The sequence below is a fragment of the Falco biarmicus genome, chromosome 1 (assembly GCF_023638135.1).
Source record: "Falco biarmicus isolate bFalBia1 chromosome 1, bFalBia1.pri, whole genome shotgun sequence".
In the NCBI taxonomy this organism is placed as follows: Eukaryota; Metazoa; Chordata; class Aves; order Falconiformes; family Falconidae; genus Falco; species Falco biarmicus.
Window position 1 is genome coordinate 34,809,058 of NC_079288.1, and position 24,566 is coordinate 34,833,623.

The 24,566-nt window shown below is 59.6% G+C and overlaps 3 protein-coding genes across 7 annotated transcripts in view; 2 read left to right on the top strand and 1 right to left on the bottom strand.

Moving 5' to 3' along the window:
- Positions 1-837: 837 nt before the first annotated feature.
- Positions 838-5,037, top strand: WSB2 (WD repeat and SOCS box containing 2). 3 transcript variants are annotated; one of them, XM_056360867.1, is made up of 9 exons: positions 838-1,266; positions 1,414-1,585; positions 1,697-1,932; positions 2,140-2,271; positions 2,616-2,716; positions 2,970-3,142; positions 3,385-3,498; positions 3,806-3,916; positions 3,997-4,104. In XM_056360867.1, exons 1-8 carry the CDS (start codon positions 1,251-1,253, stop codon positions 3,870-3,872), a joined length of 1,011 nt encoding a protein of 336 aa, XP_056216842.1. In that variant the 5' UTR covers positions 838-1,250; the 3' UTR covers positions 3,873-3,916; positions 3,997-4,104. The 3 variants fall into 3 exon arrangements, with proteins under 3 accessions (XP_056216842.1, XP_056216834.1, XP_056216825.1); XM_056360859.1 differs by lacking the exon at positions 3,806-3,916 and adding an exon at positions 4,320-5,037 and having other exon boundaries at positions 855-1,266; positions 1,700-1,932; XM_056360850.1 differs by lacking the exon at positions 3,806-3,916 and adding an exon at positions 4,320-5,037 and having other exon boundaries at positions 862-1,266.
- A 753-nt stretch (positions 5,038-5,790) lies between these two features.
- On the bottom strand, positions 5,791-8,620 carry RFC5 (replication factor C subunit 5). Of its 2 annotated transcripts, none has more exons than XM_056360879.1 (11): positions 8,541-8,620; positions 8,349-8,413; positions 8,129-8,265; positions 7,947-8,026; positions 7,532-7,605; positions 7,251-7,410; positions 7,004-7,085; positions 6,755-6,884; positions 6,472-6,549; positions 6,331-6,385; positions 5,791-6,097 (listed from the first exon to the last, which is right to left on the bottom strand). In XM_056360879.1, the coding sequence occupies exons 1-11, from the start codon at positions 8,570-8,572 to the stop codon at positions 6,001-6,003; spliced, it is 990 nt and encodes a 329-aa protein (XP_056216854.1). In that variant the 5' UTR covers positions 8,573-8,620; the 3' UTR covers positions 5,791-6,000. The 2 variants fall into 2 exon arrangements, with proteins under 2 accessions (XP_056216854.1, XP_056216859.1); XM_056360884.1 differs by having other exon boundaries at positions 8,129-8,260; positions 8,541-8,595.
- A 7,079-nt stretch (positions 8,621-15,699) lies between these two features.
- The window catches only part of KSR2 (kinase suppressor of ras 2), an 87,409-nt gene continuing 78,542 nt past the window's right edge, over positions 15,700-24,566 (top strand). For both annotated transcript variants that reach the window (XM_056326477.1, XM_056326478.1), the window contains exons 1-3: positions 15,700-15,879; positions 23,120-23,260; positions 24,101-24,251. In XM_056326477.1, coding sequence (XP_056182452.1) covers positions 15,703-15,879; positions 23,120-23,260; positions 24,101-24,251 — 469 coding nt within the window. In that variant the 5' untranslated portion in view covers positions 15,700-15,702. The remainder of the gene's footprint in view (positions 15,880-23,119; positions 23,261-24,100; positions 24,252-24,566) is intronic.

Sequence of the window (24,566 nt, forward strand, 5' to 3'; positions counted from 1 at the left end):
CCTGCAGTGACTCACGGGAGGGATTGCCAGGGTGTGTGTCACCGAGTGGGTGCAGGGTCCTTGGGGTGCTGCTGCCGGGGGGGTCACTGTGGGTGCTGGGTCTCTGGGGGCATGACCCTGCTGAGGTGGGTGTCACCATGTGGGTTGTGTCCTCAGGGGTCAGTGCTGTGGGTGCTGTGCCCCCGGGGGGTCAGTGCTGGGGGGGTGTCACTGTGTGGGTGCTGGGTCCCTGGGGGGGTCACTGTATGGGTGCTGAGTCCTTGGGGTGTTGCTGCTGGGGGTTGTTACCATTTGGGTGCTAGGTCCCCAGATGGTCAGTGCCAGGGGGGTGACACTGTGTGGGTGCTGGGTCCCTGGGGGGTCACTGTGTGGGTGCTCGGTCCCCGGGGGGGGGTCACTGTGTGGTGCTGGGTCATTGGGGTGCTGCTGCTGGGGGTTGTCACCATGCGGGTGCTGGGTCCCCAGGGGGTCAGTGCTGGAAGGGTGTCACCATGTGGGTGCTGGGTCCCTGGAGGGGTCACTTTGTGGGTGTGGGGTCTTTGGGGTGTTGCTGCTGGAGGGGGTCACTGTGTGGGCGTGGGGTCCCCGGAGGGGCCCTGTGTGGGTGGTGGGTCTTAGGAGGTCCCTGTGTGGGTGCTGGGTCCTGGGGGGGTCACTGTGTGGGTGATGGCCCCCCGGGGGGGCACTGCCGGGGGTGTCACCGGGTGCTTGTGGGGTCCCCGGGCGCCGGTGCTGTGCCGCAAAGGGAGGCGCTGCGGGCACCGGCCGCTCCGGGCGCCCCCGCAGCCCCCCAGCCCCGTGGGGCGGCCTGGGCTCGGCCCGTGTCCCAGCGGGGCGGGGGCAGCGGCAGCGCCCCGGGGGGTGTCCCCGGGGGCCGGCGGGGAAGGCGAGGCGGCGCCGCTTCCCCTGCCCGGGGCCCGCGCTCCGCTCCCCGCCCCCGGCCCCATCCCGCGGAGCCGGGGCGCACGGCCAGCCCCGGAGCCCGGCCCAGCACGGCGGCGGCGGGGGGTCCCTGCGCGGGCGCCCTCCCCCCGCGGCACCCCGGCCCCCGCGGGCCCGGCGGGGCGGTGCCGCCAGAGGAGGAGGAGGCGGAGGCGGCAGCCGCGCTCCCCTCGCCGCGCCGCCGCCGCGGCCGCCACCCTGGGCCTAGGCCCGGGCCTGGGCCCGCGGAGGCCGCGCCCGGCCCGGCGGGGCCTTGCCGTGGCCGGGCGGAGGCGGCGGGGCCGGGCCGGCCGGGCGGCGGAGCCGCCATGAAGCCGAGCGGAGGTGAGGCGCGGCGGCGAGCGGCGGCCGGGCGCCGCGGGGGCCGGGGCAGCGGGTGTCCCGGTGCGGGTGTCCCGGTGCGCACGGGGAGGGCGGGAGGAGGGGGGCGAGGCCCTGGCCGGGGGGTAACGTGGCCGTCCCGCCGCCCAGAGGAGCCGGTCCTGCTGGCGGAGCTGAAGCCGGGCCGGCCGCAGCGCTACGACTGGAAATCCAGCTGCGAGACCTGGAGCGTGGCCTTCTCCCCCGACGGCGCCTGGTTCGCCTGGTCGCAGGGACACTGCGTGGTCAAGCTGATCCCCTGGCCCCTGGAGGAGGCCGAGCTGTGAGTTGGGCGGGGGGGGCTGGGTGGGCAGGGGGCACACGGAGCCGGGGTGGGGGATCCCGGGGGACCAGGCCGCCCCAGGGATAGACCTGTGTCCCTTCTTTCCCCCAGCAGCTGCAAAACCTCGGAGCGTAAGAGCCGCGGCGGCAAAGCGGAGGCAAGGAGCCGAGGGGTGGCCAAGGAGAAGACGCTGGAGTGCGGGCAGATCGTGTGGGGCCTGGCCTTCAGCGCCTGGCCGGCGGCAGAGGCAGAGGAGGCGGATCCCACCTGCGCCGTGGGTCTTCCCTGCCAGATCCTGGCCACCGGGCTCAACGATGGGCAGATCAAGGTCTGGGAGGTGCAGACAGGTGAGTGGCCCTCGCTGACAGCAGGAGCAGGCATGGCTTCAGGGTGGTGTCTCTCCCATTGCTTCCACTTGGAAGGAGATCCCATCTCCGTCCTTCCCCAGGGTGAGCGGGAGCCCCTGCCCAGTCCCAAGCGGGGCTGCCTGCATGTGAGGGGCACTGCTTCATTCCCTGTGGAGGGACGGTGCTGAGCATAGCTCCTCTCCGCAGGACACCTCCTGTTCAGCCTCTTGGGGCACCAGGATGTTGTCAGAGACCTGAGCTTCGCTCCCAATGGAAGCCTTATCCTTGTGTCGGCCTCACGGGACAAGACCTTGCGTGTCTGGGACCTGAGCAGAGATGGTAGGAGCATGCAGGGATGTTCCTGGTGCTAGGTCACCCCTGGCTGAGGCTGGGCTCTGCTGTGGGGAAGGGGGAAGAAACCCACCTCGGTAGGGGAGATGGTGGGAGAGGATCTTCAGTAACAGTGTTCAAGGCAGAAGGGGAGAGTCCTGCAACACAGGGTAGAGCTGTCTTATTCCAAGTGGGGTCTGGGAGGTTCAGGAGGGGGTTGCAAGTAGACAGAGCTTGGGATCTGCCCCCAGGAACCCCCCAGCCCCGCATGCATTCCCTCTTGGGAAAGGGAGGGGAGAGCAGAGACAGGGCCTAGCGCTGCATCTTGTGACTCATGTGTCTGTTGTCCCCAGGGCGGCAGGTCCAGGTGCTGTCAGGCCATGTGCAGTGGGTCTACTGCTGTTCCATCTCCCCAGACTGCAGCATGCTCTGCTCTGCTGCCGGAGAGAAGTCGGTGAGTCCTGCAGGATGGGAGCCATCCTGTATCCCACTGACTCCAGCGCTCCTCTCGGTTCTCTGTGTCCCTCAGTGCAAGAAGCCCCCCCTGTGAGAAGGGGCCAGGCCAGAGCCACCCTCGTTCCTCAGCCATCCAGGCTCTGCATGGAGGAGCTGGGACCAGAGCCCTTGTGGCTTAAACCCCAAGATGGTGCTTCTCTGTACCCACCCTGGGGATGCTCCCAGCCTCAGCCCCTGCCCATGTCCCGCAGGCACTGTTGTGGAGCATGCGATCCTACACCCTCATCCGGAGGCTGGAGGGGCACCAGAGCAGTGTGGTGTCATGCGACTTCTCGCCGGACTCGGCACTCCTCGTCACCGCCTCCTATGATGCCTGCGTCATCATGTGGGACCCCTACACTGGGGAGCAGCTTAGGACACTGCGGTATGGAGCTGGGGGGCCAGTGGGGAATTGTGGAAAGGTGGCAGAACAATGCTGTGGGGGTTTGTTAGGGCTGAACATGGCCTTCCCTCCTAGCTGGGCACGGCCACCACCTCTCCCCTGTCTCCAGTGGCTGAAAGGGGGCTCTGGCTTTCCAGGTTTGGCCCCTCTGCCAGTCCAGAGCACTGGGGATGGGGCTTTTGGCAACCTGGGGCTGATGCTGGGCTTGTTCTCCCTACTCACAGCCATGCCCCTCTGCACTCGGCACTGGACTACAGCAGTGAAGTCCATACCAGCTCCCTGCGCTCAGTCTGCTTCTCCCCTGAGGGCCTCTACCTGGCCACGGTGGCAGACGACAGGTGAGTGAACCCCCTTGGGGACCCCCAGTGGGAAGAAGAAGGTCCCAGAAGGACACCACCAAAACAAACCAGGAGCTCGGGACATGCCAGTGAGGAACAGACCTCCCGTGCCAGCCCCCCCCCGCAGCGCTTGGCTTAAGGGGAAAGGGCCAGCTGCCTGGGATACCGCAGCTTGGCTGTGGCAAGGGGTAGCAAGGTCAGGGTCCTGTCACCCCTCTGAGCGATGAGCCGGGGCCCGTGTCCTCCTGTGTGCTGTGCTGCCCTCGCTGTGCCCCTCAGCACAGTCACTAGCTCTGTCTGCATCCAGCTCAGCTCTACAGGGGACAGTGCCTCCTGCTTTGCTGCCGTGTTGTGACACTCCTGGGATGCTCTAAGCCCATGGGAAGAAAATCCTACTCCAGAGTTTGCATGCATTCAGGTGAACCCAGAGGCTTTATTTTAGCTGCAGGCACTGCGTGGATGTGGGCCTGGCATCGTGTCCCCTCCCTTTCTCCTTAGGCTCCTGAGGATCTGGGCATTGGAGCTTCGGTCTCCGGTTGCATTTGCTCCCATGACCAACGGCCTGTGCTGCATGTACTTTCCACACGGTGGTTTTATCGCCACAGGGTGCGTATTGAGGAGAAGAGAGTGGAGAGACACGTGGCTGCTCCCTCCCTCTGCAGCTCTGGGTCTGCTCAGCAAATTCTGGGCTTCCTTGGGGGTACAGGCTGGTTTCCTGGGCTGGGGAGAGCGTGGTTGCTGCAAGCTTGGGATATTTGGGGGTTGGAGTTTTAGCGTGTCGCTCTGCCCTGTGCTTACGGCTTGTTTGGGTCCCATTGCAGGACCAGAGATGGCCACGTCCAATTCTGGACTGCTCCAAGGGTGCTCTCGTCACTAAAGCACTTGTGTCGCAAAGCTCTGCGCACCTTCCTGACAACATACCAGGTCCTCGCGCTCCCCATTCCCAGGAAGCTGAAGGAATTCCTCACTTACCGGACCTTTTAAGGCAGCGTGGAAAGTGGAGGATGGAGGTGAGAGCCCTCTGCCTGGTGGCAGGGCTTGGCTGGATTAGAGGAGGCACTGCTGCAACGACGTCTCGCTGATTTGTGAGCCGTGGGGCAGAAAGATTGCTACTCCCCTTGTTTTGGGGCTCTGTCTGTGAATGTGGAGGGATTTTTGAGTATAGTAATACTAGAACCCAGCAAAAATGCATGCAGAGGGCAAGGGGCACAGCTGTGGCGGCCCCACAGGGGACACAGGTCCCCCTGTTCCCCTGCTATCTGCAAGTTTTGGGTCAGGTGCTTTTGCTTCCAAGTGCAATGTTGTGGGTTGAAGGTTAGCAGCTGCAGTCTGAGCAGAGCTTTTGTTGTTCATATGAATACCGGGCTACAACCATCCGTGACAAAACTGACCCTCGCTGGGACCGGCTTGTACTGTGGCTGAGTTCCCAGAGGAGTGCAGGCTCTGCTGCTCTCCTGGTTTGGGCGTGAGCTGGATAAACCCGAGCAGGTCTCTGCAGACTAGACAACAGCGATGACAGAATAAAAAAATTATTCCTCATGCCTTTCCTCTTGGCTTGTAGAGGTGACCTGGGGATACTGGGCAGGGCAGGCTCCAGCGCGCTAGGGGCTCCAGCCTCCTGCAGCTGTTGGGGTGGCAGTGAGTGCTTACCCAGCTCTGAAGTGCAGCAGACCATTAAGTGTTCAGCAGTGGGTGCTGGGGAGGATCAGTCCACCGTGAAGGTGGGACCTGGGGCTTCCGCCAGCCCCCAGCTTCCATTCCTCTGTTGCTTTTTCTCCCCTCTGGAGCTTGGCACTTGAGCAGCCTAATGTCCAGAGATGCTGTGCATGAAGGTCTCATGCGCTTGTCTCCCTCCAGTTTAGCGGGTGCCTGGAATGACAGCACGTGTTTTGAGTCCCCTGCATGCTAGAGGGCTCGGTCTGTGTGTGAGCCCGAGGCTGTGACCCCAGCAGATGGAGAAGTAGGGGAATGTCTCCTCTAAACTGTTCCCTGAGATGTTTTCCCTTGCAAGCAGCAGAATGCAGAAAGGTGGTGTTTCCCTAGCCTGTACAGGTGTGACCCACAGCTGTGTTCCCCCTTGTCATGTGGGAGTGTCAATGCAAGAAACTGTGTTTGTCCCTGCTCAGCTGCGCAAGCAACGGGGTGGCACAAGCTGGGGCAGCTCTGCCGTGCGAGGGAGTAGGGTTTTGCAGGCAGGTGACAGCAGCAGACTTCAGCCTGTGTGGGTGCTGCGACCACCTCCCTTCAGTCCTTGCTGGACAGGAGGGAAAAGAAAAGACAAGTGCAACCTGCTGGGCTTTAGAGGCATCTGTATTTCCCGATGAAGCTTAGAAATAACGCTGCCTGACCCTCGTGCCCCAGCTGCAGGCTCAGGGCTTGCAGAAAGGAAATGGAAAGCTGCAGGGAGCAGCTCCATGCACGGGGATGACGATCCCTTCCAGCTTCTGCAAGATCTGGTAATGCAAGCAGGGATCCACCCTACTTCCTGGGATCTTCGTGGACTCAGGCTTCGGCGACGATCAGGTCCCTGGTGACTTGGAAAGCTGCGACGAGGGAGCTCAGCTGAATCTTTTCATTGGTCCCAGCAGCCAGCCGGTACCTGGAGCAGGGGCCAAGGGCAGGTTTGAGTATTTACACCAGTGTCTGCATCCCAACAAAGCAAGAGCCCTGGCCAGGACAGATGCTCAGGGGCTGTGGGTGTCTGTCAGTGGTGCCCACCAGCTGCCAGGACCTGGCACAGCACAGCAGTGGTGGCTCCCATGGGGTTGGCACGCTGGCAGCCCCCCAGCTGGGGTGCTTTAGGGCAAGGAGCAGGGGTGAGTGGACACTTACTCGATGTCTGCCATTTTGATCAGCAGCTGGATGCGGATCGAGGGTGGGAAATCAACTGCGGAGAGAAGGAGATGGCATATGTCAGTGTGGGCTGTGGCTGGCCCTCCTGGGGTCACAGGAGACGGCCCCTCAAGCCCCCACCTCTGTGCACAAACAGGTGGATCTCAGTGAGGATGTCCTGCAGGGCCAAGCCCTTCAGCGTCTTCAGCTCCATGATTTCTGAGATGAGAATGAGTGAAGGGCCTTCTGCCAAGTCTTTCCCTGTGAGATCCCACTCCTCGTCCCCACAACAACCCTGAGGACCCTCCCCAGTGAGCAGCACCCACCCCAGCTGGAGCTGGAGGGCACAGGACAAGGAGCCCTGGTGAAGAGGATTTACAGCAGCGGGGATTAAACCCCAGGGCCAGCAGAGGGAAAAGGATACTGCGATAGGCGGTGGAAAAGTCCTGGTTTAGCATCCAGTCAAGGATGTTGGCAATATCAGACTTGAGGGGGTGTCCTGTGCAGGTGTAGACGTTCTCCTCCGTCACCTTCCCAAAGGCCATGGTGGTACTCTGAGGAAGAGGAGGGTGCAGGAAGGATGAAGAGCTCAGCCCTTCCTCCAGGGCAGCTGCCTGCATGGAGCCCAGTACTGCCGGCTTACACGAGGAGCGGCTGTGCCTATTGTCTGTACCTGCAAGATATTGAGGGCTCTGCGCATGTCACCGCTTGAGAGGGTCACCAGAGCCTTCATCCCATCCTCAGTCACATCCACCCTGGAAAACAAGACCTTGGGGCTGCAGAGGGAGCCAGCATTGCTGGAGGGAAATACAACTGCAGAAAACCAAGCCTGCAGCTCCTCCCTGTATAGAGGAATGGGCAAAAAGGGGGTGTGGAGGATGCTGCAGGGCCCCCTGCACCCTGTGCCATCCCCAGCTCACCCCTCCTCCTGTACGACGTGTTGCAGCCGGGGCACCATCAGCTCTGGGGTGAGGGGGCCGAAGCGAAAGCGCGTGCAGCGGGACTGCAGGGCAGGGATGATCTTGGAGAGGTAGTTGCAAATGAGGCAAAAGCGGGTGTTTTCTGTGAACTTCTCAATCACTGCGAAAAGGACAGAGGAGAGGCTGGTCCTCCTCTGCCGCCTTGTACAGGCTCGCACCCTGCGCTGTGCTGGGCAAGGCTGAAGGGGTGCCAGCAGTGTGGGGTCCCCAGCAGCCCTCACCTCGCCGCAGGGCGTTCTGAGCATCCTGGGTCATGGCATCGGCTTCATCCAGGATGACGAGCTTGAAGCCTTTCCTTAAAAAGAGAAAAAAGGGGGGGGGCGGCTTTGGTCTCAGCTGCTGGCTTGGTGCTGGAGGAGGGTGAGCAGGGGGTGCTTATTCCCAGCCTGACCCCCATGAACACCCCCAGGAAGCCCTCCTTTCCCCTCTGCTCTGGCATCCTTATCACTCATCCCTAGCCCTCCCCATCCTCCCTGCTCGCTGTGCACCCCTGGGTCCTTCTCATCCTCTCCATACACTGCCCACCCCAGGAGCCCCCCCAAACCCACATCCCAAGCCACGCGCCAGGGTAGGCGGTGCTGGCAGGGGGGTGACAAAGGGGCCGGGGGCTTTGGGAAGCGCAGACCCACCACTTACTTGAAGATGGTCCTGGTGCTGGCGAAGCTCAGGATGGGCCCTCGGACGATGTCGATACCCCGGTCGTCGGAGGCGTTGAGCTGGAGAGAGATGGCGTGGATCCGCGCCCCTGCCTGAGGATGCACCCGGGGGTGGGGGTGACCCCCCCATCACCCACCCCCCCACCGCCCCTCCCCGGTTACCTCCAGCACCATGGAGCCGAACTCCCGCTCCCGGTAGAGCTGCTTGGCGCAGGCGAGGATGGTCGAGGTCTTTCCGGTACCGGGCGGCCCATAGAGGAGAAGATGCGGCAGCCGATCCTCGCTGATGAACCGCTGCACTGGAGAAGAATAACGGGGCTGGGGGCTGCCTGGCACCCCCCGGTGCTGTTGCGGGGGGCGGTTACCGGGGGTCGTTACCTACCGGTGTTGAGGATATCTTGGTGGGACACCAGCTCCGACAGCGCCTGCGGCCGGTACTTCTCCACCCTGCACCGGAGAGAGCGCAGCGGGCGGGGGGCGGTCAGGGGGCGGTCAGCCCGGGGGGGTACCCGCCGATCCCCCAGCCCTTCCCCGCCGCTCCCGCCCCCCCGTCCCGCTCCGGTCCCGGCCGCACCACGGCAGATTCCCGCCGCCCGCCCGCGCCATGCTCCGGTGTCTCGCGAGAGTGCAGTGGCGGGCGGGATGGGCGGGGCGGGGCAGGCGGAGCGGAACGGGATTGGGGGAAGCGAGTGGGATGGGCAGGGCGTAGTTGGGCGGGGCGGGCGGGATGGGCGGGGCGTCTGTTCGGGAGCTCCGCCCCGTCCCGGCTTAGCGGCTGGTGTGGGGCTGGGGGTACCGGGGCCGGGAGCACCGGGGCCGGGGGGCACCGGGGATGGGGGTAGTGGGGCCGGGGGTACCAGGGCCAGGAGCACCGGGACGGGGGGTACCAGAGGGGAACACCGGGGATGGGGGTGCCGGGGCCGCTGGAATTGCCGGAGCATGCTTTTGGGGGGAGCCACGGCACCGGGAATTGTCGGAGCATGCTTTTGGGGGGAGCACGGCACCGGGAATTGCCGGAGCATGCTTTTGGGAGGAGCATGGTGCTGGCACTCCCCAAAGCCAAGTGGTGCCTGGGCTCTCAGGGAAGGCACGGCCCTGGGGAATTACTGGAGCAAGGTTGTGGGCATGGTTTTGGGGAGAGTGTGGTGCTGGCGTTCACCAGAGCAAAGTGGTGCCTGGGCTCTTGGAGAGGGCACGGCACCGGGAATTGCTAAAGCGAAGTGATGGGCATGCTTTTGGGAAAAGCGTGGTGACCCTGCTCTGAGAAAGCCCTCTGGGCCAGGGCACCGCTGGTAGCTGCAGGCTGGGGCCAAGGGCAGCAGCTTCAAGGGCTGTCTGGAAGCCGGCGGAGTGCAGACAAGACTTGCTTGTCCTCCCAGTGCCACGGGAGCAGCAAACTCGAGAGGTGCCTGTGAGAACACCTTCTCCCTGTCCCTGCTGCATCCTGGGGCAGGAGAGCACCCCCAAGAATTGCAGGTCTCTTTTTCTGGTTGACTAACTTGAAAAATCAGCTCTGTCTTCTGTCCCTCATGCTGCCAAAGCACTTGTCTGAGTCATGGGGGGGTCTCTGCTGGGGGCTGAGTGGCTCCGGGCTATTCCTGGATGTGCTGGATGTAGCCTCTTCTCACCAGCATCACCTCCAAAGGAAGAGGGGTCCATGGCTGCTTCAGGCTGAGCTTTGGGAAATGGCTGGAGCCTCCTTAGAGAAGGGGCTTAGAGGGATGAATAACCTAGGCTGGCTGGCACAGATGCTCACATGCCGCTCTGGTTTACATGCCATGGGTGGGAAAGGAAAGCGGCCAGCAGTGAGGGGCTCTGCCTTGGAAAGCACAGACGGAGAGGTGATGGGAGGTGATCCGTTGGGAAGTAGAGGTGATGGGGAGTATATCGGGGGGGTGAAAAAAAATCACGGAGAAACCCTATTTCTGGTAAGGAAAGGGAAACCAGCAAGAGGTCCAGGTGAAATCCTATAGAAACCCCAAAAGCTGCCAGAGGGCAGCTGCTTTCCTATTTGTTTTTCCTTCCCCCACTACCCCTATTTCCCCCCTCCCCCCAGCACCGTAAGACAAAGCAGGAGCTGGAAGCTGAGCTCAGCAAGCCTCAGCCATTCCCCTGGGTGCGTGGCGGTCGTGACAGATGGCCCTTCCGAGAGCAGGGTGAGGAGCTGTGTGGTCCTTCCCGAGCACCTGGGAACTGGCTGGGAGGTGTCACCTGGAGCCCTGACGGGCTTGGGCTTCTCCCATACCTGGTGGGTCCGGAGCTGCTGTTCTCTCCTCACATCTGCCTCCACCTGCGGCAGGATCCTCTCCTTCAAAATCCATCCTTCAAAATGGATTTTTCCAGGCATTTTCTCCCCACCATGCCCCATCATTAACAAATGTTGAGCTCCAGACCAGGCAAAACCAGGCTTGCGGCCAGTGTGCACACTCATATCTATGGTGGTATTTCTCACGGACAATTTCAGCTCTTTCTTGACCAGATTGACATTTTTTTTTATTATTTTATTTAGCCATTGTTTAATATTGTTAAAATTGATGGGTGCATCCCCCTGCAGTGATTCTGCATCATCAGGGCCGGCTGAATTATTAACCAGCATCTGAGCTGCCTGTCTTGGCTTATTTACTCATTACACCTCTTGGGCAGAGGACTGGCAGGTCACATCCAGCTTGATAAACAGTGCTAGAAATTTACAGCACTGTTGATAGGTTCATTAACAACCCTGAGGCATCAGCCACATCCCTTTGGAAGACGATGAGGGAATTCCAGGTAGATGGTGGTGGAGATGGTGGCAGAGATGCTCTTTCAGAAGGAAGGAAAACAGGAGCTCCTTGAGAAGGAAGGTCCAAGAGATGGACCCATCTAGCACAGAGGTGGAGATGCTGTTTGGCATATTAATAATAAAGAAAGAAAAATGCAAATATCAGAAAGGCCCTTGCTTGTGGAGCGGCATCCATTAAGAGGAACGGAGACACCCCTGAAAGTAAGGAGTCAGCAACAAGCCAGGGCAATGACTTAGCACTCATGGCCAATGGCTAACAGCACATAAAAGCCTCGTGGAGTGGCTTTGTTGGGGATTTGGTGGGAAAAGCTTTGTATGATGCTGTGGAGACTTGCAAGCCAGCGAAGGGTTGGTTTCACAAGGGTGGGTTTGGTTGGGTTTGCTTGGTGGCAGTGCCGAGGGGTTGCCCTCTCCCTCCCCAGCTGGACGCTGTGCCCAGCAGAGCATCCTCGCTAGGAACCACGTGAAAATTAACCTGATTTAAAGAGACTCTTGGTAGCTCCAAGCTCACAGACATGTAAGAAAATCAAGACAGGTGAATAAAGTCATTGCTATATACATTTTCTATGAACTGATTGTGCCAGAAACAACTTGTGTTTAAGAAATGAAGTTGTTAATGTTGCTGAGTAATGAGGTACACAATGAGCCCCTGTACGAAATCCAGGCACTGGTGATGAAGGAAATGAATAATTCAAGCTGCCCAAAGCTGTGGAATAGAAAAACACAGGTTTTCTTACTGATCTCAGGCCTTTTCCCGCCATCCGTGATGTACATCTTCCTTTCGCACTGTGAGCCAGCCCAGCTCCTAGCACGTGAGCTGTGCCACTGACTGCCATAGGGATTTTTGGGGACTGTGAGGTTCAGCGTATGCCCAGAATCTCTGCAGGTCTTCTGCTGGTGGTGGTTTTGGGTTGGGTGGGTTTTTTCCAGTGGAGTCTCCCCGCTTGCATTTTGTTTTATTTTATTTTTGCTCGCTTTATTTTACTTTATTTATTTTGAAGGGCAGATACTGAGATTGCAGGAATTTTTTTTGCACTGGAAGCTGTTGGAGTAATGGAGAGGGGGAGCAGCAGCGTGGGCAAAGGATGCCAAGGGGGATCCACTTGTTCCCCAGCATCCCCGTTTTGAGCTGGGCATCTCAGTGGTTTTTTTCTCTTCTCCAGGTACCATCCTATCCTCCCCTCCCTTGTAACTGGTTCTGGGAGCAGTGAACTCAGAAATGGCTGGGCTGGTAGCTTGGATGTTTTAGGGAAAAAAAAATAATCTGTTGCAAATGTGCTGAGTACAGAGAGTGCCTTGCCCTCTTATCTCCAGTTTGGTTATTGAAGGACTTGATTAACCACAGAAGCCATCAGGAGAGAAAATTTCCAGCATGGTGGTTTTTTTTTTCTCTCCTGTGCTCCAGTTAATAACAGAAATTGCATTGCATTTCCAACACGGGCAATAGTTAAATATCTGGTGATGGCTGCCTTCCTCAAGCGCCTGCTGCAGCAAAGTGAATGCTGGCCTTTCCAGAGGGCTCTGCCTTTTTCTTCCCAGAGGAAAAGCCAGCAGAGCAGGAGGATGATTCTGCCCCGGGACCTCTGCAGCCCCTAGGGGCTGCGCCAGTGCCCACCAGTGCAACCCAGCTGCTGCAGTGCTGCTTCCTCCCATCCACCTCAGCTAAAACACCCAGCTGAAACATAGAAAAAAAAATAAATATATATTTGCATGTGAAATTAAGAACAAAATTGAGAATGCAGCCCAGCTAGAATGGGACCCTCTGCATTATGAAATTACACCAGGTTTTTTCCTCCCAGCTGCCCGCTCTGTCACCCAGGTGGGTTTTCACTGCTGGCTCCTGCTGTGGTTTGGAAAGTGCCTGAGGGAGTCCCAGCCTGATGCAAACTCACTGAGCAGAAGGTAACAGCTCTATGCAGTTCAGTCTGGCATCCCTCTTAAAATTATATTATATTATAATTTTTACTCTGTTCAGTTTGGGTATGGTAGCCTGGCATCCACTTTTTATTTCTATTCTATTCTATTCTATTCTATTCTATTCTATTCTATTCTATTCTATTCTATTCTATTCTATTCTATTCTATTCTATTCTATTCTATTCTATTCTGTTCTAATTCCATTCTGTTCCATTCCATTCTATTCTATCCTATCCTTTCCTATCCTATCCTTTCCTATCCTATTCTATTCTATCCTGTCCTATCCTATCCTATCCTATCCTCTCCTATCCTATCCTATCCTATCCTATCTTCATCCTATTCCCTTCCATTCTTCTTTTCAGTTCAAGTATAGTCTGGCATCCCCTTATTATTTATATCATCATATCATATCCTATCATATCTCATATCATCAGCATTGTATCATTGTTATTATTATTGTTATTATTATTGCAGAATTGGCTTTTTGAACCCTTTTGCTGTGTTTTCCTCCCCTTTATCACCCCTCCACAGCCCCTTTGAGGCTCCCCTGGGCAGTGGCAGTGGCTGCTGGCCGGATCCTGCCCTCGGCCACTGCCTCGCTCTCACCCAGGGCGCTGCTGGCGTTTCCCACCCTGAGCACCTGAAGGGGGTCCCTCTGAGCCTCCCTTACAGGCAGGGCTGGGGACACTGGGCAGAGCCAGGGTGGCTGCAGCTGTGGTCACTTTCCAGCAGGAGGGCACAAAACTGACTGACAAGCTAAAATTCCAATAATTGCTATAAAATCCCTTTAACCTGCTTCTTTGGACCCTCAGGGAGAGTTTTTGCAGGTAAGCAAACGGGTTGTTAGTGAAAGGGAGGAAAAGGGATGTGTGGTCACCCCAACATGGGCACATGCCTGGAAATCAAAATTTCTGATTATAAAAGGGTAAAAATCAGCAAATTCCAAACTTTTTTAGCCATATCCCAACTTGGAGGGAGATGGCCACTGCAAGCATGGCTGGTTTAATTTGATGGTTAAAGCTGTTGGGGATCTGGCTTGTGTTCTTCATGGAGTTGATACGGGCTGGGATGGGTATGTCAACTGGGAATAAAGTCAAATATCCAAGGCCAAGGGGGTCGTGGTGAGAGGAAGCTCTGCGCTGGGGGAGTGGGGCAGGTGGCGTTCCTTGCAGCATCCTTGTGGCTCTGTCTCTCCTGAATAACTGCTGAGCTTGTTGGACAGGCTTGACCATTCTTGACTGGCTGTGAGTATCTTTTATACATATTATTATAAAAATAATATATAATATAAAAGTAATATATAAAAAACCACACACATATAATATGCATATAAAATGTTTTATATACATATACCAAGCTCCTGTAAAGCTTCTCAAGCACAGAGGGGAAGGCTCCTCTCCAAGGGAAGGGCTTCAGCACTGGGGGGTCAGTGCATGCTGCCTGCACCCCCTTTCCTCTGCCACTCCCTGGGGCTGGGCTGAACCCCAAAATACCTGAGTGTGCTACAGAGGAGTGGGGTTCATCCCCTGTGTGCAGGGTTAGTGCTTCTGTAGGGGCTCTGGCTGCTGGGAAATGGAGATCCAGGGATGTGAGTGGGGCTGGGGGAGCATTTTTGGCTTCTACCTAGCAACCTGGGTGTGAGCGTGGGACCATCACCATGGCCTCTGGGCAAGGGGGTGTCTGTGTGCCCTCCTCCTCCCCTGCACCCTGCTGCTGTTCCCCAAACTGCATCCTGGGTGTTTTAAACCCCTGGAGCAGCACTGGGAGAGGGGAGCTGGGGAGGAGGAGGAGGAGGCATGCTGAGGCGCACAGCAGGTTGATTTTTATTTGGTTTTGCTCCCTTCCAGACCAAATCCCATTGCCGGGGCAGGGACTGCAGGGTGTCTCCTTGGCTTTCCCTGCATCCTGCTGCAGATGTCCATCCTGGCTGCCCCCCTGCTTACCCCTTCTGCATGACACTTAGGGTCTGTAGGCTGAGGCAGGATTTGTGCTGACTCTGAGCAGTACCGGCATCCCCTCTGTGCCAGGGGTGGTCGTGGGGTGGGAGGGCAGCTGTGGGGGAGCCAGCCCCTCCTGCCCCATTCTGTCCACAATTGCACCCCAATATGGCTTCCTTAGGCCTTTGGGGGTGTGCATGCACTGTACCCCCCCGCTGTCCTGCCCTGCAGTCACACACAATGCAGCCTGGCCTGGTTGCTCTGCAGCAGGGCTCCCCCTCGCAGCAGGAGCCCCCATGGCAGCTGCACCCCACTTGCACCAAGGACCCCCACTGCAGCAGCCCCCCCCATGCAGTAGGGGCCCCTACTGCAGATCCACCCCATTGCCCCAGGGAGCCCACTGCAGCTGGGCCCTTTTTGCATCAGCCCCCCCTCTCCCCATTGCTGCAGCCCCCCCCCCATTGCCCCAGACAGCCCCCCCCCCATTGCCCCAGACAGCCCCCCCCCCCCATTGCCTCAGGAACCCCCATTGCTCCAGCCCCCTCTCCCCTTTGCACCTAGGACCCCCCATTTCCCCAGCACCCCCCATTGAACCTGGCCCCCCCATTGCCCCAGGCCCTCCCCCCTGCCCCAGGATCCCCTCTTGTGGCAGGGCCCCCATTGCACCAGGGCCCCCCATTGCATCAGGGTCCCTCATCGCACCTGCGCCCCCACTTCCCCAGCCCCACCTCCATACAGCAGCCCCCCCCCATTGCACCTGCCGCCCCTCCCCCGCAGCATCATCCCCCCCTTCCCCCTGGTACGCGGGGGCGGAGGGCTGTGTGTATGTGTTTGTGTGTGTGTGTGTTGGGAGGGGGGGGTACCGCGCGGAGCGGCGCGCAGCGAGCGCGGCCCCGCGGTGCCGGAGCGCGCCGCCCCCGCCCCCGCCCCGCCGCGCCCGGGGGGGGGAGGCGGCCGCGGCGCCGCGCTGACGGCTCGGTGGGCACCGCGGGGCCGCGATGCTGCGGGCCGCGGCGGAGCGGGGCTGAGCGGCGCGGGGGGAGGGAGGGGGGGGGGGGCGGCCGCGGCGGCGGAGGGTGGAGGGGGGGGGGGGCGCGGCGAGCGATGGATGAGGACAACATGACGAGGAGCGAGGAGCAGCAGCTGAGTCTGCAGAAGGCGCTGCAGCAGTGCGAGCTGGTCCAGAACATGATCGACATCAGCATCTCCAACCTGGAGGGGCTCCGCACCAAGTGCGCCGCCTCCAACGACCTCACGCAGAAGGAGATCCGCACCCTGGAGGTAGGGGCCCGCCGACCCCCCCCCCCCCGCCCCCAGCATCCCCCCCCCCCCCCCCTCCCCCCCCCCGGGCCGTGCCGGGCTCCCCCGCGGCGCTGCGGAGCGCCCGAGTGAGGCTGCGCGCTCTGCAGGTGGCCCCGCCGTGGGTCCGGCCCCGCCGAACCCTCCCGCCGTGCCCCCGGACCCCCGCAGCCCCCCCGCGCTCCCCCCCGCCTCGGCAGGCTGCGGTCCCCAGCCCGCCTGCAGCCCCTCCGCCGGGCTGTAGCCCCCCCGGCCCGGCCGCAGCCCTTCATCCAGGCTCCTGCTTCGGCCGGGCTCCCTGGCCCTTCCGCCGGGCTGCAGCCCCCCGGCCCCACCTGCAGCCCCTCGGCTGGGCTGCACCCCCAGTGGGCTCCTACCTGCCCATCAGGCTGCATCCCCCCGGCCCAGCCGCATCCCTTCCAGTGGGCTCCATCCCCTTGGTCCACCTGCATCCCCTCTGCCAGGCTCCATCCCCCCAGCCCACCTGCATCCCCTCTGCCAGACTCCATCCCCATGGCCCAGCCACATCCCTTCCAGTGGGCTGCATCCCCTCAGCCCACCTGCATTCCCTCTGCCAGACTCCATCCCCACAGCCCAGCCACATCTATTCCAGTGGTCTGCATCCCCTCAGCCCACCTGCAATCCCCTCTGCCTGGCCCTGTCCCCCTGGCCTGGTTGCATCCCTTCCATCCAGCTCCTACCTCCCCACCAGGCAGCATTCCCTCCAGCCCACCTGCATCCCTCCCACCAGGCAGCAGCCCCCCAGCCTGGCTCCATCCTTCCCCCCATATTCCTGCCTCCCAAGCAGGCTGCATCCTCTCGGCCGGGCTCCAGCCCCTCATCAGGAGGCAGGCCAGCATCCTCGCCCCCGGTTCCTCCACTGCAGCGATGCAGAGCCTGCCCAAACCCTCCAGCCTTCCCTGGCAGCGGGGAGAGACCCGGTGGGAGGGGGAATCTTTGCCGAGCCATGGCCTCAGTGCTACCACGGCCGAAGGTGGCAGGGCTGTCCCAAGGGAAGCACCGGCTGGATTTATTTACGTTTCATAGATGGGAAAATACATATAAGTAAAAGCTGCCGAGTGGAGCCCTGTTTGTTGTAACCCTGCAGGAAGAGGTTCCCCCTGCAGTGTGCCAGGATGGATTTGGGATTCAATAGGAGCTTGGCAGGCCAGGATGTGTAGGGAAGGTCTAGACAGGCTGGGATGCTGGGGAGTGGGTGGGTGGGACCCCTCAGCTGGCAGCAGGGTGGGAAGTGTGGCCATGACAGTGCTGTGACCCGCAGGGACACACTGGCGGGGCCGTGGCAACGTGGAGGTGGCTGTTGCCGTGTGGGTGGGATTTTGGAGCCTGGTCCCACTCAGGCCTTTTGTCTGGTGCTTACTAACCTGGCTGCTCTCACTGAGAACCCAAACGTGATGGCAAAGCTTGTCCTGTAGCCCCTCTGCAGGGTGGCATTTGGCCCTGGGCTGTGACTGAAACGCCCAGTCCCGCTACTTTTGCTCCTGAAGGTCCTAAGCACTGCGGGAGCGTGCTGCTCCTGGGGGAACCCTGGGGCTTGGGTGCAGCTCCCCACGCTGTGTCCCAGGCACTAACTTGTGCTGTGGTCCTGCACTGATTCTGCTGCCGCCACTCCTTGATCCCCTGTCCCATCCCACCTCTCTGCATGAGGGGCTGCAGGCTTAGGCTGGAGCTGTTGGTCTACGCGTGGCTCTGGAGCAACCTTGGAATAGGGACAGGGAGGTGGGGATGAAGCAGCAGTGGTTTTGGTGTGTTTGGGAGACTTTGGGGGTGGAGGGGGAAGGCAGGCTCAAAGACCTCCTGGAAGAGTCAATGCCTGGAGATGCAGGACTATAGAAGTTTATTTCATGTGCGTTGATGGCCTTGTGAGGGTCAGCACCGCTGACAAGTTGCTGCCTCCCTGCCGCGGAGGGGAGCAGGGGAGCCGGGGGGCGTGGTGAAACCATCCCGGTGGGATGCACCTTCTCAGCATCCATGATGGCACGTGGGCAAAGCAGCGTCCTGGTGTTGCTGGGGCAGCTCAGCCAGGCTGGCTGGAGGGTTCAGAGGTGCTCAGGGAGATGCCACCCCATAAACCCTTCGGACTTACAGGGAAGCATCTCTCCAGCTACTATGGTTCATGCTCCGGCATCACTTTCCCTAAAACGCCCCCAAGCCGGGGTGCCTGCTTCGTGTCTCAGCCATGGGCATCCCTGCCAATGCTCACCTGTTGCTTTTCAGCACAGAAACAGGGCGATTCCCAGGAGGGGAGTGACAATGGATGAAGCTGGGGCCAGATTCCTGATGCCGGCACATCGGTGTAGGTCACGACCAGCTGCTGGCGGTGTTGTCCTGTGTTGCTGCCAGCGTAAGCAGGAGCTGAGCTTGGCCCTGAGTCCCTGCCGCCACTGCTGTGTCCCAAGGACGTGACGCAGTCACAGGGGCCCTGCTTGGTACTTCTTCCCTTCCCATCTGGCAGCAGCAGAGCCGGGCCAGCCACCAGCATGGCAAAGGGGCTGGTGGCTAGGGACAGGCGGGCTGGGAGGCCATGTCACCCCGAGTACCCCAGGGAACTTTGCACAACCCTCACATCAGTGCAAGCCTGGAAGAAAGTGGGTGAATTTATGTTTTTTTGGTTAATCCTCATACTAAACCCTGATTTTGCTGGATTAGTAGAAGTTTTCCTCTTAATTTTTTTTTTTAAGCCACTTTAAGGCACATGCAAGTCCCCATCCTTCATGTGCTGTAGTTGTACAGGGAGCTGGTAACAGCATCCTGCGATGCAGCATCCTTCCTTTGGGATGGGTACCACCGGCTGCAGCCTGGCTGCAGTCCTTGGGGCTGGGAGGCTGTTAGATCTTGCCTGCACCTTGGGACAGGCTCCAGCAGTAACCAGGGCAGTGGCTGGGACCCAAATGCTGGCTGACACTGCCTGGGTAGGAGTTGGGGTCGGTTTGCTTCCTGTGGAGTGGTAGTGGACCTGTGGCTGAGCGCTATCGGAGCAGGAGGGTGGGAGCTGAGCAGCCACCCCTGTTATCCCTGCCTGGTCTTCCATGGGAGATGGGGCTTTAATCCCCCTCTGAGCGCGGTGGTTGGGCTTTGCAGCTCTAAATCTGGGCTTTGGGATACAGGTATGGAAGAGGGGTGCTGCTACCTGTGCCTTTGCCAGAGGGCTGGGGGCAGCACGGAGTAAAAGCGAGAAGGAAAAGTTGCTGGGTGATTTTTGCGGTTGTCCTGCGATGCCTTGCTCTCTGCATTACCCCAGTGGGGTCAAGCCCCCACCCCATTTCAAAGCATGGGTCAGGGCTCCCAGAAACTGGTGAGTGACGCCAGGGATAACCCTGGGATTGGTGGTTCTCCCTCCCCGGGCTGCTGTGCTCCTGTCAGGAAGGGGGAACCCTCTTGTGATGCTTTTGGCTATCATGTGAACTTGTGGGTGAGGATGGAAAGAGGCACCTGGGGAAGAGCTGTGGCTGTTTCCAGACTTGCACAGGCTGTGGCCAAAGGAGACGCTGCCTCAGCACTGGGATTTTCACTGCCTGAGTGCGTGGATTCTCTGGTGTCTAATACCATGGGTGAGCACAGCACACTTATTCCTGCGCTGTATCTTCCTGGAGAGCCAGGCATCTCCAGGATGCTGGGTTGAGCCATTTCGGCCCCTGTACTCTCAGAGAGAGCCCCAGGGACCTTTTAGCAGTGCTTGAAATAAATGATGTGCAGAGCCAGAGATGGCACGCGAGCCCAGCAGGGCCTTGAAAGAGCCCTGAGAGAGAAAAGACAACCGTGGTGAGGTATTCCCCAGCCTGGGGGTGCTCCAGGTGTCTCTGGAATAACGAGCCCCTTGGTAGGAGTCAGGAAGGAGTTGCCTCAGTTGTGGCTACGTGCCGTGGGAAAGCAGCCGCTGTGGCTTGCTGCTGAGCCGGGAGTATTTGGAGGTGCAGAGCAACCTCTCCGGTTTGTGGCAAAGAGCCATCCAACATGGGCACATGCTGACCCCGGGATGGGCATCCCGGCAGGAGCGGGTTCCCTCTCTACGGCTTACCCGGCGCTGGCGGTGCACGGGCTGCCTGTGAGAGGTTAATTAACTCTCACCTTGTGCTCTGGCAGGTGGATTTTCCACTGCCTCTCCCTGGTCTCCAAGCAGGGCTCGGTGCTGTCTCCATCCCGGCTGACGTCAGGGCAAGCGCAGGGTGCCATGCTGGGGGGTGCAGCTATACTTCATGCTGGGGGGGTGCAGCTGTCCTCCTGCTCCTTGGAGACCAGCTGCTTTGCTCCCCATGCCTGGTGCCTGCTGCTTGCCGCCCTGCCGTGTTTCGGGGCGAGGGGGAAATCCTGCTCAGGGTGGCAGGATGAGGCTGGAAATCCCCGTTGGGGTGCAGAGGGGAGGGAAGGGAGCAGGGTTTGCAGGGGGGCAGACGGAGGCCAGCCCTGGGTCACCCCAGCCCCTCACCCTGCTGTGGTCAGCCAAGATCTCAGAGAAGCGATGTGGAGCGGGGACATCCCTCCTCTGCCTGCACCCATCCCTGCAGGGCAGCAGGGTCCTGCTGGGGTCTTGTTTTTCAGCAGATGGTCCCTGCCCCAGGGGGGAGATGGGGCGACCCAGGAGCTGTTGGTCCCTTGCTGTGGCTAAGGGGAAGGGGCTGCTAGTGGCTTTACCCTCTTTTGGCAGAGCATTGCACCCTCCCTTACCCCCTTGCAGCACTGAAGCGGGGAGAGGCACTTGAAAGGATGCAAAAACTGAGCCCCAGCTCCACAGGAAGGTGTATTGGCCCCCTGGCAGCATCCCTGGTTGGACCAGCAGCCTATCCCCCAAACAGCGAGCACCCTCCGTGCTGCCAGGACTCTGACCCCTCTGCTTACACACCCACAGCACCCCAGGGTGTCCCTCTGTCTTTTTCCAGATGAGTAAACTGAGGCATGGAAGAGCTGAGGGGGTTGCACCACAGCAGAAAGGCAAAGCAGGACCTGGCCCTTGCAGCAGAACGGCATTTAGGATGTTTGCAAAATCTCCATCCCGTGCAAGAGGGGCTGAGCAGCAGCTCAGGGTGAGCGAGAGCATCTCTGCAGCCGCAGAACGGGGCTTTCCCGGCAGCATGGGGCTGTCTTGACTGCTTCCCTTTCCAGCCCCGCTGGTGAAGCTCTTAGCAAAACAAGAAGTGCTTTTGGACTTTGCAAAGGTTTGCTGGGCTTGTTTTCCCCCAGCTGGAGCAGACCCATGGGCCAGAGCACCAGCCCACAGCTGGGGCACAGGGTTCCCATCTGGGTCCTCGTTTGTGCTAATGATGGCTCCTCTGGTCTCTCAGGGTGGGCTGAACTTCCTCGAGCTGGAGACTGAAAATGGCAGTAGCTCCACTTCCCTGCCCTTTCCCCATTTCCCAGCTCATCTCTGCGTGGTGGTGGTGGAGGCTGCCCAGTCCCCAACTCTGCCCTCATCCCAGGACCCTGATTCTAGTGCTGCAGGGGCTGTTTGGCTCAGGCATCACCTTAATTCCCCCTGGGGTCTCAGCCTGGGGGTGCTGGAGGAGATGATGGAGATGAGTGTGATGGAGGTGAGTTTTTTAGGAGGGTTTTTGCAGGTGCTTTGCTGCGGTTGTGTGTGGGGAAGGGTATTTTTTTTGGGGTAGGAACTGCCTCTGTGTGCATTCAAGGTGCCTGCTGCTGTTTCCCCTCCAAGGGCTTGGGGTGTGTTTGGGATGTGTGATCGGGCTGACCCTGAAACTGTTGGATGGTCCTTTGTTAGGAAAGTGTTTTTTCTTGAAAAGCAGACCTGGCCTGCTGAACCTAGCCAGCCCTGCAGGGCTCCCTGTGGTCCTTCGCTTTGCTGTCCCTGGCTCCCTTTTTGGGTATTAATTTTCAGTAATTAATCTCTGTGGCTATTAGCCAGGTTGGGGTTTGGGAGAAGCTGCCTGGTCGGGGTGTCTGGCTTCTGGCAGAGCTGTCACCTACCCAGGTGATGCTGGTAGTGATGCTGGTGGGACATCACGGTGGGGACCCACTGTTTATGAGGACTTGGGGACCATCAGACCTGTGCCTGCACTGCCTGGTTTTCCCCTGCAGCAAGGAAGAAGGCTGGTTTTGCCTGGTTTGCACCTCAATGGGTGCACCCAGCTCACCCCAAACACGATGGGTGGGCACGGGGGGCTGATTTTTCCCTGCTCTGCTTACATGCGTCTTGTCACACCAAGTCCCATGGCCATCACTGCTGGGTACCACCGAGGGAAGGGACTGGGAGAGATGGGGAAGCTCTCCCAAACCCTGTGATGCTGCGATGGGGTTTCTTCCCTTGTCTCCCTATTCCAAACCATCGCATATTTTGCTCATCTATTTTTGGGGTGCGCGGGAGCCGGCAGCAGGCAGGGGCACAGCACCATCTAGCGCTGCCGGCAGCAGGGAATCACCCAGCTGGAAAAGCAGGAGCAGGAAATCCCAGCAGGTTTCCAGCAAGCTGGGCTCTGCTCTATATTTCTGAGAAAGGAGGCCAGTCGCTCAGCATCTTTATTTTGGGAGCTGTCAGGCTGTGGTTGCTAACGTGGCGTCTTTGGCCTCGTGGTGGGAGGGCTTGGGGGAGGGATGGGGCGGTGGCTGAGCAAAGGGGGGTTGATCCAGTCCTGGTGATGAGGAGCAGTGGGAGGAAGGAGGGTTGGGGCAGATGTGGGCTTGGGGGGTGGCGAGAATAAGGAGCAAGCTCCCACATCCCAGCCTTGGCACTGTGCGATGCTGTGGCTGCTCCTGATGGGGGATGCTTGGCGGTTTCCTTTGCTCAAGGTTGGGTATAAGAGAGGGGAACATGTCCTTTTGGTGCTAGGCAGTGCTGGGATGGGGTGTTATTTGTGTTAGTGTGTGGGAGGAGTGATGCCTCTGTGTCCCCTGTCCTCTCTCCTTGCCCACCTGCCACAGGGTCCCTCGGGTGGCGAGGGCTGGCCATCCCCTGAGCAAGACCCCAGCAATGAAGCACATTGGGCTGGGGATAAAGGGATTGAGAAAGGGCTTTTTCGGAAGGGAGGTGCCCCCCTTGGACACCCAGGTTGGTGCCAGAGGGGTCCCTGGGGGCAGAAGCTTGGCAGCAGATAGCAGGGGGTGTTTTGAGGGCAGGGGGGGCTGCCGTGGGGATGGGGCAGAGGGAGGGCAGAGCCCAAGCTGCCTGTGGTCACCCCGCTCCACGTCCCCCTCCTGCAGGTGGTGGTCATGGCAGGGGATCCCACGGGGCTTTCACCTTTTCTTCCAGAGCAAGCTGGTCAAATACTTCAGCCGGCAGCTGTCCTGCAAGAGGAAGGTGGCCTTGCAGGAGCGCAATGCCAAGCTGGAGGGCTTCCCCCAGCTCCTGCACTGGTTTCGCATCGTCAACATGCGCAAGGAGGTGATGGAGGTAAGGGCTGGGCATCAACCGCACCGGAGCGGGAAGGGCCCTGCTGTGGCTTTGGGTGCCAAACCTCTCCAGTAGTGTTTTTCTCAGGGGTTTGTGGGATCCTTGAGCAAAACTAGGCAAGGGCACAGATGGAGACTGATGAAGCCATGTGTTTGGGCAGGCTGGAGGGGGCGCAGCTGGCGATGGGGAGCCGGGTGGGAGACCAGGGCAGAGGGACCAGGTTGTTTCATTGCATGGAAAGATGCTGCAAGCCTGTGGTGGGATGTGCTGGCCAGGGCCACCCCACAGGTCCCCTCCACCCACCAGTGAGGACACCCTATTGCTGTTCCCACTGAAGGACATGGGTGCCAGGGGGAACTTGTGGGTGCTGCCCCCCAACAGTGGGGGTCCGCCATGTCCCTGTCACAGTGTGGTGGTGTCATGGCAGGTCACAGCATCCTTCTGTCAGGCGAGGGGTGCAGTGAGAGGGTGGCACCCGGAGATGATCCTGTGACAGCCCCCCCACCAGGGAAGAGGATAGTCTGTAACGGAGCTGCCAGTCCCTGTGTGTGCCCCAGGCAGGGGCAGGTTGTCATGGTGCCCCCAGATGCCCTGGTGTTGAGCTGGGTCTAGATATACCTGAGACTGGGCAAAAACTTGTGATAAAGTTGAAGCTCAAGCTGTGCCCTCCTGGTTTTCATGTGGATTGGGATGGGAAAATGAATGTTTTTGGCTCTGTGACCCAAATGGGGCAGCAAAAGGAAACAGCTTCTTTTCTGCATGCCCCGAGGTGCTGGTTTGGAGGATGCTCCAGCATGGTTTATTTACTTCCTTCCTCACTCCTGCCTGTCCCCCTGTCAGGAAATCGCCCCTGGGCAGCTGAGCCTGGAGGAGCTGCTGGACATGACTGATGACCAGGTCTGTGCGACCGTGGAGAAATTTGGGGCCAACAGGGAGGAGTGTGCCCGCCTGAATGCCTCCCTCTCCTGCCTCCGCAACGTCCACAAGTCCGGTGAGTCAGGCACCCTTGTACCCGCTGGCTGTGTCCCCTCAAGCTGGTCGGAGTACGTGGACCATCCTGTTGCGGTGACACTGGCAGCGTAGCTTGAACGCAGCAGAGGTGTCTGCAGAGTCTTCTCCATGGTTTGCAGAATTCCTGCATCCCTTGGGGGATGGCTGGTACCTGCTGCCTGCAGGGGACATCTTTGCTCTCATGCATCCCTGTGACTGGGGAGCACATGGGGGGGCTCACCTAGGAAGTGATGAGTTGTTAGCTCTCTGCAGGGAGGCTTTGCCAGAGGAGGGCACAGCATTTCTTATGGGGTCC